Consider the following 15,268-nt stretch of genomic DNA (forward strand, 5'->3'; position numbering starts at 1 on the left):
CCAACACCACTTTAGTGACGGCTATCCTTTTTTGTAAACCCCTCTTTTTTTTCAAATCGGGTGTTTATGGAAGCTGCATGGGGTTTTTGGCAAAAAACTAAGAATCAAAATGCCGGGGTTTTTTTAGAAACCCTTATATGATATGATTTCGGGGGTGATCAAGTTCACATGTATTACATACATTAACCAATGTCTTTTCATTAAGTTGCAGGTTTACTACATAAGCTGTAATGCATACAGGGAGTAGTTTGTAAACAGCGGTGTTTCATGACGTCAAAAGGCCATTGGGCTTCTGGTCATGGTGGGTGCAGGTGGTTAGTCAGGACCGATGAAACACTCACTGTGGAGGGCTTGGATAACGCACTGTTAATCCCCACTTTGTTGGTTTTTGAGCAGCACTTAAAGTCGCGGACGCCTCCCAAATTGAAGTGGGGGAGGGGTGTAGAGGCTGGGTTTGGAATTAGGCCTCTCAGTGGCAAAGATAAGTAGCTTTTTAGTTGAGCTACAGTGAGCGTTTTGGGAATTTCACTGAGCAAATTTGCCTTACACGAGGCAGCTTGTCCCCCCTTCAAACTATTTGAAAAATCGGTTGTACCAAATTAGTGACATACACAAAACCGGTCCAACCTGACAAAGACTTTATGGAGTTATCTTTTGAAATATGCTTTCCCTTTTTAGCTGTATCAAGCTTACTGAAAAATTGAGTTTGTTTTTAGATCAAGGACAGGACGCATGTCAGGATACTACACATTCCAGATCTTCAAATTCTAGAAAAAGGACAGATGGACAGATGCCCTCCGGTGCCAATCAGCTGCTGAAAAAAAAGGACACATCCTGCCTGATCAGGGGACCGCTCAGTTTGAAGAGGTGTCGTGTGTGTGGTGTGTGTCGTGGTGTGGTGTGTTGTGTGTGTGTGTGTGTGTGTGTGTGTGTGTGTGTGTGTGTTGTGTGTGTTGTGTGTGTGTTGTGTGTGTGTGTGTGCTGTGTGTGTTGTGTGTGTGTGTGTGTGTGTGTGTGTGTGTGTGTGTGTGTGTGTGTGTGTGTGTGTGTGTGTGTGTGTGTGTGTGGTGTGTTGTGTGTGTGTGTGTGTGTGTGTGTTTGGTGTGTGTGTGTGTGTGTGTGTGTGTGTGTGTGTGTGGTCTTCTGTCTGTCTGTCTGTCTGTCTGTCTGTCTGCTCTGTCTGTCTGTCTGTCTGTCTGTCTGTCTGTCTTCTGTCTGTCTGTCTGTCTGTCTGTCTGTCTGTTCTGTCTGTCTGTCTGTCTGTCTGTCTGTCTGTCTGTACTGTCTGTCTGCTCTGTCTGTCTGTCTGTCTGTCTGTCTGTCTGTCTGTCTGTCTGTCTGTCTGTCTTCTGTCTGTCTGTCTGTCTGTCTGTCTGTCCTGTCTGTCTGTCTGTCTGTCTGTCTGTCCTGCTGTCTGTCTGTCTGCCTGTCTGTCTGTCTGTCTGTCTGTCTGTCTGTCTGTCTGTCTGTCTGTCTGTCTGTCTGTCTGTGTGTGTGTGTGTGTGTGTGTGTGTTGGTCTTAAGGAAACCCTATGGTAATTATCAAGTTATACAGTCATGTTATTTCCATTCCTTTTCGTCCCTCAGGTGCCCTCCTGTCTAATGGTTCAGATGCCCAGATTTGGAAACAAGTACAAGATGTTTTCTCACATAATCCCCTCCACTGAGCTGGACATCACAGATCTCCTTTATAACTGTGAGGAACAGACAGAAGCACTGTGACTGGTTTCTTTTAATCAAGTGTTTTCATAGAGCTGATAGATGTTTACTAATCGCTTTCTTTTCCCAACAGCTCCGAGGGAATGCTTCCTCTGTGGGCATCTGGCTGAGTTCGAGTGTCTTCAGTGTCTCCCAGATCGCAAAATGCAGCCGGGGAGAATCAAACCGTTCTGCTCCACCTGTAACACGCAGGTCAGCAACAAAGCCCTGCATATCTCTAAAAACTACCACTTCCAAAAACTTGGATATATGTATTTATTTATTATTTCAAAAAAATGTTCACATAGATTTTTTCTTGAATGTTATTCTTTATAGTCATTTCTATTTTATTGTATTTGTATTCTATTATATATTATAATTGTTTTATTTATATTGTTTATATATATTTATTTTTATTTATTTATTATTTATTTATATTTTTTATTTATTTCCTATACATTTTATTAGTATTTTCTTTTTTTTTATAAATGTATTTATTGCATTCCTCTTATATTATAAAAAAATGTCCTCAATTTATTGAGCATTTTTTTTCTTTCTCTGCACAAGTTTCTCGATAAATTAAATGTTTGTAATTCTTGGTTTTGATTTTTTTTAATCGTACTATAGTCATGTCTTAAATCAGGACAAATTCAAAACTTGACAATTCATCGGATTCTGATTCTCATAGATGTCAAGTTTCCTACCATCCAAACCTCTACCTTTTTTATTTCTCCTAAAGGTCCACAGCCACCCCTCTCGGCAGGCCCACTCCCCCAGAGCCCTGCCGGCCCCCGCGGCCTCTGATACTCCGGTTCCCCGACACACCATGCAGCTGTTTGCCGTGCTCTGCATTCAAACCAGCCACTATGTGTCCTTCCTCAAATACGGCCCTGATCCTCACTCCTGGCTCTTCTTTGACTGCATGGCAGACAGACATGGTACGACAGATTTCAGCTTATTTTATTTAATATGTTGCCTCTTTGTGTGAGCATCAAATCAATTAAGAGGATTACTGAATTTACACGAAAAATAAATGTACAGTGAAAATACTGTTGACAAAATACAGTATATTACATTTAAAGTGGAGAGCTGTGCAGATTTGAAAGGAGGACAGGTTATAGACAAATGTGCAAAATACTCAGAGGGGAATTGAGGGCTCACAGTATTAATATGAACACAAATAGCACGCATGATGTGCATTCATCTAATGCATAGTGTTTGTTGGGGCTATACATTGATTTGTATTATTCAAAAGTTAAACATCTTGCTGATCAATCCTTAGTGTAGTTATTTCTGCTTTTATTTGGAAGGCAGCTTTGGGCACCGGGTGATTAGGTATTTATTGGAGAAAGGTGGAGGTAGCAATGGTGCACCAGAAAAGGAATATGTGTTTTTGACCAGGTAAAGCCTCAGGAAAGGCAGCAGGGCAGTAGAGGTAAAAACATTGTTCGTTGTACTTTTGGATTATTGGTATGCAGAAAATACTCTACACAAAGGATATTCTTTCCTGGACAGTCGTTCATTTCCCGATGTAAGATTTGCTATCTGGTTTTACAGTTTTTTTCTTCATGGTTTTGCCCCTTCAGTGTTTTGTGTAGCGGGTACCATTAGTAGCATTGCAGAATAACAAAAGTAGTCATTTTATTCTGATGTTCGTGCAGACTCGTTTTGTTTTTCTAATGGACTGCCCTTTTTACTGATAAGGCCTCTCTCTGACGTCTTTGCCTGGCGTTTATCTCTTCTTCAGCTGATGTCTCTAATCTTAAGGCCAATCTTGTCGTAACAGGTGACGATCAACATGGCTACAACATTCCTGAGATCCGAGCTTGTCCGGAGCTGGGTGACTTCCTTTCCCAGCCGGAGGAGGACATGGCCCGCTCCCACCCCTCCCAGACCCCTGAGCTGGTGCGCAGGCTGCTGTGTGACTCCTACATGTTTTTATACCAAAACCCAGCCACGCCACTTTCTAGGTCAAACCACGAGGAGCCCTTTAACTGTTTTTTTAACAGCAGGGACAATACGTTCCTATAACAGTGCCTTCATAACCTTGCATTTCTGCTTAATCGGCAAGATTTTGTGTTGGTTATTACATCCAAACAATAGGAGCTAAACGGATGCTTTTAACATCATGTGGGAAGACAATATTATTTTCCTGTTCAGACATTTGACTATGAATTTTAGATGATATTTAATATATTTTAAATGAAGTTTTGGGCGGTTTTGCCTTTCTGTGAAGTAGGACAGTGTAGGTCCAAATGCCTGATTCTAACCTTGGACGCTGTTTGGCATGGTGCCATAACCACTGCAGCAACAAAGGCACCCCAATCAGAGTCAAACTTTATGCAAATGTGTAAAGAGGGAGAGCAGTAGATGTATAACAGTCTGAACGCCACTTTATCTCTTGAATGTCTTGCTGTTGTTACACTGTAATTATCCATTCCAATATTTCTTAAAAGGAAATTATGACATTAGACACACAAATTAATATATTGTAATGTATTTTATTGTTTTATTATTTAGAGTCCATTAAAACACTACGTGACATGTGTTACATTATTTAAACTTGGATTGTCATTGTGACTTTAAAGACTGAAGCCCACATGCTTCTTTAGTTTCTGTTTTAGGGCTGTCTCTTGAAAAACAGAAGACTGGAGTAAATGTACAATGTGTACTTTCTATGTTTTTTACTGTAAACTAATGCACTGAGGGCATTTTAGTAGATATGTAATATATAGTTTTTATCATTAAAGTGTAAATAAATCCAGTTGGATATCGGTGAACTATGCCTCACAGAATGTTATTGTACAAGGAATATACACAGAATCTCCTTAAGGAGAGACCTATCATTGTGTTTTTAGCAGCCATTTACAGTGAAAATGTGTATTTTGATCCATTCTATCAACCACATCTAAAGCCTTTTTTATGCTAAATCTGTATCTAATCTTACGAAGCAATACAAGTGGTGCATTGAACTGTACTTTGAGGACAGATGAGCCTTTTCAGGATACATTATGGGCTGTAATGCCCTCTTGTGGCAATCATCCTTAACTGTGAAACACTATTTTCTTATCAACACATTGTGTGCAGGCCGATCCAAACAAACCAAAAGGAACATTATTCTTATAATCACGGGTGGAATACATATTCATTCAAAAATAAAAACACAGCAAAACAAAAGTTCAAGCTACCCTATCATTATATTATTTTATGACTAGATTAAGGAATATTTTTTAAATACTAGATTGTCATTGCAAAAGCTATGCTGTAGCTATTGTGCACATGTCAATAAAGCTTTTTAATCTTGAATAGAGATAGTATTTTGCAGCCTATCAGGACGAAGCACCGGACCTGAGGAGAAAAGGCCTTTCGCTGCAGCCTCCCCCCCTCAATTGGAAAGGCCAACACATTCACATCCTCCAAAAAAGCTCTCAAAACTCACCTTTTCACTCTTTTAACCTTTAATCCTTTACCTCCACTTTCTCCCCCTTGGCTTTACTTTGTACTTTTCCTTTGTTGCTCTATTCTGTATTTGAAGGTAAAGCGTCTATGAGCACAGAGTAAAGAGCTATATAAACATTATGTATTATTATTATTGATCGATCCCAAATTGGAAATGTTTGTGTTACAGTGGCAGCAGGTTAAATAGCATTGCACAGGAGTACAAATACAAACAAATAACTTTACAAACCGTATCAATGCTAGAAAGATATACTGTATTTTGGATACACAATATAGCAAACAAAAAAAATGTACGAAAGAGGATGAGTTAAACCAGCTGGTATGAGACTGAAATCTACTTTGAAAGATGTGTCAGGTGGTTATTATTCTGAACCATATCTTTGAATTTCAGTTTTCCTCGTCAGCTGCAGTCTGAGTCTGTCTGCCTTTGAGTTGTAATGTGATCGGTCCTGTTGGCTCTCAAGGTTGTGCAGGACAGGACGGTCTTCTGTCCATTACTGTATGTGTCAAACACTAGCCTACACAAGTGAAATCACTAAGACATATAGCTTAATACGCATATTCACAAGGTGATACAGGGATGGACATACATCTGAAAGGACATACTTCTTTGGACATGATGTTAATGATGATGTAAGTATTTATCATAAGAGCTAATTTATTTTGCTTTTGGACACAGATCAAGTGATTACAAAGAAAAAACAGATAAACAAGTAGGGCTGGAAGCAGCTTGTCCTCCTGATACAAGTACTGTACTTAAGAACAATTTTTGAGTGACTTTTACTTTACTTTGTTGCTACTTTGTACTTCTACCCCACTACAATTCAGAAGTAAATTGCTTACTTTTACTCAACTTCATTTATTTGACACCTTTTTTTTGCATATTTGGATTAATGCTATGAAATAAAAACAACACTTAAATAAGACTTTAGTTACACCTGGAGTTTATTCACTAGCTACCCTGCAGTATACAAAGCAGTTAAAATTAGCTCCATGTTTACCAGTTTTGATACCACTTTAATGCATTAATAATTATAATCAAAACATATAATAATATTATTTTGAAATGGGCCAATTTGCACAATGGGTACTTTTACTTTGAGTAGGTATATTTTTATGTTGATACTTTTGTACTGTTACTTGAGTAACATTTTGAATGCAGGACTAATCACAGAGTATTGCTTCACTCTGGTACTTCTACTAATAACAGATCTGAGTACTTCTTCCACCTCTGGAAAAGAGACACACATAAGTCATTTTTCCATGTCTGCTTACTTAGTTGTATTATATTAAGGAAGATTGTTTATTATCAAAAGCACAACAAATACAGAGAAGCAGTCAATAGCAATTGCAATGTCAGAGGCTCCCTCCAGCGATGCGTGATACATATTGGTACTACTTTTACTTGAGTACAATATCCGCGTACTTCTCCCTTCTCTGTACATGTGTTCCTCTCCTGTGTGTGACCATCGTGGGCCTGAAGCAGAGCAACACGTTTTGTGAAGAGGAGGAGCCACTCTGCTCCCTACCATTTAAATGTAAACGCATGCGCAGTAGTCTACAATCGGGACTTATAGCTCTTACACAACTGTGCCTTTCTTCATTCTGCCTGCTTCTCCTCGCCAGTGTGTGGAAACCACTACACGTTTACTCATTTTAGATTTTTAACCAAACCACGTCAAGGAAATGAGTGGGGACCATTCCCACAATGAGGACCAGGTAATGTCATCTATGGTGGCTAATGGGATCCCTTTTATTAGCCTTGATTTGACAAGATAACTTGGCTAACTATGAATTGTGCATGCTAGCGCGCGTTAGCCCGAGTGTGTTTGTAACGATAATACAACTTATTGTGATTATAACAGCATCCTGACACGTCTAATCATGTCTGTATACGTATTGTTAAGGACATGTCCTCTCTGGTTAGCTCTCAGCTCTCACTGGCTACGTATGAACTGCCAGACAAAGTGGGGGTAACGCCACATTTGATTTGGCGTTAGCTTTAGCTGCTGCTAGCCCGTAGCGGCTCTGGTTTCAGCCGTTGATCCATGTTAACAGTAAGCGTAGCATGATAGCATCGCTAGCATAGTTAGCATGGAAGCTAACAAACTCCCTATGCCAATCCAGCAAGTTCAAAGTTAGTTAGCCGGCTAGTTAGCCTCTACCATATTAAACATCAATCTGTTTTTGATTTTTCAGATTGACGGTGGCTCTCGTTTCAATGGTAAGTGTGTGACACGTTGTTAACAAGTTATAAGAGGGGTTTCTGACATGTATCCACTGATTAAATGGTAGTTCTCAGCAGAGGGCTGAAATGGCGTCCAGAGACTAAGTCCTCTGTCTCACTCTCAGGCGCCTATTGTTCAAAAGGGAGGTCTAATAAAAGCATTTCCGCCAGTTATTTTCTCAATTTCAGTCATTATTGGTACACACCTCGAGGTGTTTTATTAGTTTCCCGTGTCAGATTTGTTTGTTGGAAGGGTTTTAATGCCATATTTCCCACCTGAAAGTGAGGGTTTGGGGGTTGAGGACTTAGTCTCTGCGCCATTTTCTTTTTTCAGTGGAGCGGCCTGTCTGCTGCAAGCTGAACCCAGGCTGTGAAGTGTGCAGATGGCTGTGTGCAGGAGAAATGGGAAGGCACAGTGCTCCGATAAGATCCCACGTAGAGCCCAGAAAGGGTCTACAGTTTTTGAATATACGATCGTTAACTCCTTTTTATAGCATAACTTTTTATTATAGCAACTGCGACTTCAAATTCCCTCAAAGTGGACCGTTTTTTAAGTTGGATTCTCATTTCAACAGACAGCACATCATTTCATTAACTTTAGTGCTTTGTCACTCAAGCTAAACGAGAATATTGGAGAATATGAACATATTTTAAGAGTTTTGGGAGTTTTATTACTAGAACGTTTTTCAACTAATAACCTATATAAAGCATCACCATATGTCATTCAAAGAAAACAACATTTTTATTTTATTTCTGTTGATGTAGTCTAATTGTTTTAGGGTATAAACTCTAAATATTGTCCAAGTTAGTTAAGTGTTTCAGTAATATTATTCGGGCCCTTTCAAATAAATGAATCGAGCCACATAGCATGCATTATAAATCTCGGGCTAACAAGTCTACTAAGAAATTTCCTAAACATCACCAATCCACTTATTTGGTTTTCATTCATCAGCAATTGGAAAGCAAACTACTGGGACCTAAATAATTCTGCATTTTCTTCTAATTATCAGAGAGATTGCTGGATAAATTCCACTCAGACAGGACTTTCTAACTTCAGAGTGCAATGTTCTGTGTTTTTTAAAGAATATAACACCGGCATGTTGAAAAGATAATGACACGTGCATCTGTTAAACGGATTAAGTAGCACAAATTGTACTTTTTGCATTCCTTTTGGATGGTTTGGGAGAAACGGCTTGCTTGTTTACCACATATAATCTGAGATTTAGTTTTTCAGCTGTGAACTGTAGAGTGTAGTGTTGGCCAAAAGTCTGTCAGATTTGGTCTTCAGTGTGTAGTAGGGGAGATCAAATCTTTGAAATGGTCTCTAGGTGATTTGGTCTAGTTTTGAGATGACGACAGAACTCATCTCTGTCGTTTAAAAAAAAAAAAAGGCAACCGGGAACTCCTTTTACAATAATACATGTAATAAACAAGGTAGTAACATTTTCATCCTTCATTGTGAATGAATGAGTCACTTGTCATACCACTTTCTTTATAAACTCTTTGTCCTACACTGGCATTCCAGGACAATATAGACATTTTTTGGGAGCGTGTTTAGTAGACTAGACTGTTTACGTTTCTTGTGACCGAGTGTATTGCCTAATACCCCTGAAGCTGGTAGACTTGATTTGGTGTTTACGTCAAGATTGGGTGTGGGCTCTTTCATTTGGGTAATTGCCTTCTTGTCATACAATAAGAGATTTCTTAGTGCTGTGGCTTACAAATTAAAGAGACTATTTTGTTCACTGGCATGTTTCAACCTGTCAGATGTTTGATGTCTCAAACAATTACCCTTATATGGGCAGTAGGTGGTGCTGTACTACTGTGTAATACATTTCTCAGTCTACATTGTGCATGACATTCAGATAGTGGTGCGTGTTCAGACCAATTGTAACAATTGACCTGACGTTTTAACTTGGAGCAGCTTTGTGGGGGTACAATGTTCTTTTGGTGGTCAGTTTTTCAGCCTGTCCACATTAGCATCTGCTTTAGGGGAGTACACTTTGTTCAATGTTTGCCACCTGCTAATAGCTTCATAATGGTTTCAGCACGAGGCGGGCGTACCATGTATTCAGTCCATTGTTGTTGTCATTATCTTTTAATTTCAAGAAGTTGACAAATGTTTTTCCTCTCATAGACTCGCACAAGCATAAAGACAAGCATAAAGATAAGGACCACAAACATAAGGACCACAAGAAGGACAGGGAACGAGAGAAATCGAAGCATGCCAACAGGTACAGGCCGTGCTTCATAAATGCATATTTCTGTCGATATCTGCTCAAAGCAAAAAATACTGTCATAACCAAATTCTATGTATTGATTTTCTGAAGGTGAAACGACCTACATTTAATAGTTCTGCATTTTTTTTAATTTTAGCGATCACAAGGACTCCTCTGACAAAAAGCACAGAGACAAGGAGAAGGAAAAGATGAAGCACAAAGATGGCAGCGCAGACAAACACAAGGACAAGCACAAGGAGAAGGTGAATTGCCATGCACATAATTAATGGAAGAATGTGGCTGTGCATGTGAAGTTGTGATTTTAGGTTTCATCATTATGAATTATTCTGCGATATTAAGCTCTGTCAAGTCATACACTCATGGTCGTGGCCTGAAGCTATTTAAACTACAAAAAATATATACAACATACATTTGTCCGTGCGTCTTCTGTTTTGAATTATGATCTTGCTAAAGCTGCATTATCGAACGGACATAGCAATCAGAATGCCTTTATAGACACTGGATCACTACATGCGTATACATTGTTTTTTGGATCATGTAGCTTCATTTAGCTTCAAGCAGCTAAAGAGTAATACGGTTTGGTAACTGATTTGGTTTAAGTGTATACTTAATTGGTCTACAAGTATGGTGAATGTTGAGGGAAACTGTTGAATAGTGGCAGATTCTTTTGTCATTATTATTATTATTGTTATGGGAGGCTGTGGCGCAGTGGAGTAGTGCGTTGATGATCGGATCAGGGGGGCACAGGTTCAAACCCCACTGCAGTCAGCATGTCGTTGTGACCCTGACACACTTCACCCCAAATTGCTCCTGTGGGGATTGTCCACAGTATTGAATGTATGTAAGTCGATTTGGATAAAAGCATCTAGCAAGTGACACGTAATGTAGTTATTATTATTATTATTATTATTATAATAATGTTTGTCTTTTTATAGTGACCTGGATTGGCTTGTTGGTCCACTATAGCAAACTGGTAAAGGTGCATAAACTGCTACCACTCAGAATGATTTTTATGTATAAGAAGGTTAACTCGTAATTATAAAACTAAATTGGACTGACCAACAGAATAACAACATCTGCAAACAGCTAGACTGTTATTATAAAACATTTATACAAACATCCTTGTGTTGACCTTTCAGATGAAGTCGCTTGACGGTAAAGTGAAAAAGGAAAAGGAGAACGGCTTTGCCAGGTATGCTTAGACATTTCACTTCAGTACTATATTTATGCTACCAGCTGACGCATTGTAATATGAAGCCACATCAAATTTCTTCTGTTTTTTTCTTTTTTGCAGCCCTCAAGTAAAGCCTGAGCCCGAGGAAGATTTTTACCACTCGCCTAAAATTGAGAAGACTCTAAAAAGAGAACGTGATGTTGATATTGAGTGAGTGTTAGATCAGATTACACTTCCTGAATGCCCATGTTTCTGTTTCAAAAGTGTACTTTTACTGTGACCACACCTGTAACATGTGTGTATTTCCCCCCCCAGCTCTGAATTCAAGCCCAAAAAGCCTAAGATTGAAAATGACAAGAAGGTAAAGAAGCGGAAACAGGAGGACGAGGTGAGCAGAAGGCCAGCTTGGGTTTTCTTTCTAACTTTAAAACAATGAAATTGATCCCCTTTTTCTCAAAGCACAACATCTTTCGTGCTTTTATTTTTGCTCTCAAGATGTGAGAAAAATAACTTGAGTTTCTCTTCCCTATTTTATTTTAAGGACATCAAGCCCAAAAAAACAAGAAACAAGCCAGGAGTTGCTGATGGTAAAAAGAAAGCAAAGAACGAGCCAGAGGAGAAGTGGAAGTGGTGAGTTGTCTCTGCCAGCTGTATGACAGTTGCACACTCATCAGTATGTGGATGTACTTTGTCTTTTTGGATAAAGTAGTGTTTTGTTTCTGTGCTGTGTTCAAATTCCTGATTGGATGTGCTGGTTTGGTTGATCCCAGGTGGGAAGAGGAGAGACCCACAGACGGCAGCAAATGGAAGTTTCTTGAACACAAAGGGCCCGTGTTCGCTCTGCCTTACGACCCGCTTCCTAATAATGTCAAATTTTACTATGATGGTAAGATTGAACTCTAACAGCTGCACTGTTGATCAATGTTATAGCCAGGATGTCCGCAGGGTTTTTAAAAAAAGTTGATAAATCAATTTACCAAAAATTAAGGCTATTAAAAAGTATTAAACTGCATTTTCCAAGGCATTACATTTTGTAGTTTGTTTTCAATACGTATATAAATTGTCCAAAGAGGTTGTGTTCTACAGTCGGCCTGAATGTAATCATTGCGTAGGTGTGTAGTGTGATTCTGTTTATTTATGGCATCCCGTTGGATTTGACGTCATCTAAACAGGACATCGCTCGCTCACTGCTTGATAGCGTGCAAAGGCCCGTTTACGCCGGTTGTTAAACAACATCGTTATGGGGAAATGCAAGTCTGCGTCCAAATGGTTGGAAGATAAGGAGGAAGGACAATCAATACTGTATATAGTCAATGTGAGGTAAAGTGTGTCGCCAAGGTAACCGGATAGAAGTCAAAGTGGCGATGAGGTCTTAAAATGTAGGAAAGGGTCTTAAAAAAAGGTCTTTAAAGGTCTTCCATTGACTTCAGGACTCCTGCATATACCCTCTTTAGCATGTCAGCGTGGTACCAAACGCACCTATGTTTGCATATTTTAGGTAAGCACCTGAAGCTGAGCCCAGAGTCGGAAGAGGTGGCCACGTTCTTCGGCAAAATGCTCGACCACGATTACACCACAAAGGATATCTTTCGTAAAAACTTCTTTAAAGATTGGAAGAAGGTAGGAATTCAATGGAAGTATAATCTGTATAAAATCTTGGTAAATGAAAAATAAATCTGTTAAAGCGTGTCATGTTTTGCTGATGCAGGAAATGAATGCAGAGGAAAAGGGAAAGATAACAGATTTGAAGAAGTGCAACTTCTCCGAGATAAACGACTACTTCAAGGCTCAGTCTGAAGCCAGGAAGTCCAAGACAAAGGACCAGAAACTGGTAAGCTACTAAATGTTTCAAAGTAGCATTTGTTATATTTGTCAACAGTACAGGTCAATTAAACTGAAAACATAAGGCAGTCACCTTCGTTACTACTTGTTTAATTACATAGTTGTCTATCTGATTAAATGGGAGTCACACCATCGACAGTTGAGGGTTGGAGATCTGAAAAGATTTATTGAAATCCTTTCAAACGGTGCCCATTCAAACATGGTACATAACAACAATAACTACACATAAGTGAAGTTGGCAGACCTCAACATCTGCCACACTTTTTCATGTTTTTTTGAATACCAGAGGATTCAGTAAGGGTAGCTTGCCACTAGGGCTGTACCCGAATATTCGTTCGAGTACTATTCGGGTTTCAATTTCGTTATTTGCTTTTTATTTAATTTAATTTATTGAAATCTCCAATATCAACGTAAGAGCTTGTGCCTCTTCGGGGGATGCTAACACTTAAGTATAAACGTTATTGTTTACTTTCTTCGTCTTTATATGTAGATAATCTCCGGCACATGGTTTCCATAGCAACAGCGCTAACTCTCCTTCATTACATGTTACTTGTTAGACATTACATGTCACTTGTTAGAGGCTTTTATCCAAAGCGACTTAAACACTCAATACTGTGGACAATCCCCACAGGAGCCATTTCGGGTGAAGTGTCTTGCCCACAACGACATGCTGACTGCAGTGGAGTTTGAACCTGTGACCATCTGATCCAAGGCTCTATCCACTGCGCCACACGCCTCCTTCAAAATAAAAGCATGTCCATACAAAGTAGGAAGCCAAGCCAAATTACGCTTAAGACATATACAACGACAACGAAAGTAACAAACACAATGCAATATCCTTTTCAATTTCAAAGAACACAAATTGGGTTGTATACATTAACAAATAACTATAAAACAGCAATACTGTAGAATAACAAAATGAATGCCGTGAATAAACCGAAATACACGTTGAAGCGGTTCGCTGCTGAATATCCGGAGCCCGAAAAATGGTATTCGGGACAGCCCTACTATCCACAAGATAAATAATTCACCAACTAGGGTTTATTTTACCCCCAAGTCTTAGACACGTCTTAGATGTCCATAATATATTCTCTGTATTTTCACGACTTCAATCCAGTTTAAGTCTTAATTGTCCTACATCAAGGTAAACTCGTTTTTTTAGTCGATGAACATTCTTGTAAAGGACTTTATGATCTCTCTTTTTGGTCATCCAACATTGCTTATTTATGAAGTCATAAATGGTGTCAAATGTGCTTCTCCAAGTCATTGGTGACCCGTATATGTTCGTCAACATTCTAGTTTTGTCAACAAGATAAAACGATGGTTTTTATGTTTGGTCTTTGTAGAAATTAAAGGAGGAGAACGAGCGCCTCCTGCAGGAGTACGGATTCTGCATCATGGACAACCACAGGGAGCGCATTGCTAACTTCCGCATCGAGCCCCCGGGTCTGTTCCGAGGCCGTGGAGACCACCCGAAGATGGGCATGCTCAAACGCCGCACCCGGCCCAAAGACATCATCATCAACTGCAGCAAGTGAGTGAACGCCTGTCTGCTGTTGCTGCGGGATGTTTTACGAGAGTTCAACGACTAAATGTTTATTCTTTCCTCCTAGGGACTCAAAGCACCCCGATCCCCCTCCAGGCACCAAGTGGAAAGAGGTTCGCCATGACAACAAGGTGACCTGGCTGGTGTCGTGGACGGAGAACATCCAGGGCTCCATCAAATACATCATGCTGAACCCGAGCTCCAGGATCAAGGTGAGCCGACTGCTTCACTTTAAGGGCGTTTTCATATTTCATTCCTCTCTGAGTGCTGAACGGCGTACACTATTCAACTTTAAGTAGCATAGAGTCCTCAGAGTGTAGGAGACAAAATGCTAATTGAACCTGTTTTTTTATTGTTCATCATCACTTCCAAGAATCCATTTTATGGCCTTTCTTCCATCTGCTAAGGGGTTTGCTAGGCTTTGAGACAAAGGAAGCGAGCTAGGCTTGGAAATGGTCTGTTGACTATCAGGTCCCTCTTCAGTGATTTCATTATTTTCTTTGATAAACATTGTTAAACAACATCCCTACAGTGCTGACTTATTTGAAACCTGTCCCAGTGTCAACCCTAATGTAGCCTCTTAGCAGCTATATGAAATGTAGTCGCTATAGAGTTTGTTGCTATTACTCGAGACACTTCAATCTGTAAAAAGTGAGACTACAATGATTACCTGCTGTGCTGTGCAGCAGCTACTAACTACATTTCGTGTTCATATTGTGACTGTCGACACAAACATGGCCCCATCTAATTCATTAGTCACTCATTCGTCTGTCTGCAGGGCGAGAAAGACTGGCAGAAGTATGAGACGGCTCGCAGGCTGAAAAAATGTGTGGAACGCCTCCGAACCCAGTACCGCGAGGACTGGAAGTCTAAGGAGATGAGGATCAGACAGAGAGCCGTGGCACTCTACTTCATCGACAAGGTGAGCGGCATGAGCACTATTAACATTGTCTGTACTCTATGTAGCTTTGGGGAGTTCATTGTCCTGTAATTCCTTTTTAAATACTCGTGAGTGGGGTTTAGCAGGTGCTTAAACGCTGGCCTGCAGTCGGAGGGAATGTCTTAGACTGCCAAGGCACACG

At 39.8% G+C, this 15,268-nt stretch overlaps 2 protein-coding genes across 2 annotated transcripts in view; both read left to right on the forward strand.

Annotated features, from left to right (window-relative positions):
* The window catches only part of cyld2 (cylindromatosis (turban tumor syndrome) 2), a 16,475-nt gene extending 11,997 nt beyond the window's left edge, over window positions 1–4,478 (forward strand). The window contains exons 11-14 of the mRNA XM_010795305.1: window positions 1,588–1,696; window positions 1,793–1,911; window positions 2,438–2,636; window positions 3,485–4,478. Coding sequence (XP_010793607.1) covers window positions 1,588–1,696; window positions 1,793–1,911; window positions 2,438–2,636; window positions 3,485–3,729 — 672 coding nt within the window. The 3' untranslated portion in view covers window positions 3,730–4,478. The remainder of the gene's footprint in view (window positions 1–1,587; window positions 1,697–1,792; window positions 1,912–2,437; window positions 2,637–3,484) is intronic.
* Window positions 4,479–6,733: 2,255 nt separating this feature from the next.
* The window catches only part of top1a (DNA topoisomerase Ia), a 71,175-nt gene continuing 62,640 nt past the window's right edge, over window positions 6,734–15,268 (forward strand). Inside the window, exons 1-14 of the mRNA XM_010795306.1 lie at window positions 6,734–6,876; window positions 7,357–7,381; window positions 9,522–9,618; window positions 9,761–9,866; window positions 10,764–10,816; window positions 10,919–11,008; window positions 11,114–11,186; window positions 11,340–11,428; window positions 11,569–11,684; window positions 12,297–12,418; window positions 12,507–12,629; window positions 13,987–14,174; window positions 14,254–14,398; window positions 14,965–15,108. Of these exons, the coding sequence (XP_010793608.1) occupies window positions 6,844–6,876; window positions 7,357–7,381; window positions 9,522–9,618; window positions 9,761–9,866; window positions 10,764–10,816; window positions 10,919–11,008; window positions 11,114–11,186; window positions 11,340–11,428; window positions 11,569–11,684; window positions 12,297–12,418; window positions 12,507–12,629; window positions 13,987–14,174; window positions 14,254–14,398; window positions 14,965–15,108 (1,404 nt within the window). The 5' untranslated portion in view covers window positions 6,734–6,843. The remainder of the gene's footprint in view (window positions 6,877–7,356; window positions 7,382–9,521; window positions 9,619–9,760; window positions 9,867–10,763; window positions 10,817–10,918; window positions 11,009–11,113; window positions 11,187–11,339; window positions 11,429–11,568; window positions 11,685–12,296; window positions 12,419–12,506; window positions 12,630–13,986; window positions 14,175–14,253; window positions 14,399–14,964; window positions 15,109–15,268) is intronic.

The sequence above is a fragment of the Notothenia coriiceps genome, unplaced genomic scaffold (genome assembly GCF_000735185.1).
Source record: "Notothenia coriiceps isolate Sejong01 unplaced genomic scaffold, NC01 NC01_scaffold00037246, whole genome shotgun sequence".
Classification (NCBI taxonomy): domain Eukaryota; kingdom Metazoa; phylum Chordata; class Actinopteri; order Perciformes; family Nototheniidae; genus Notothenia; species Notothenia coriiceps.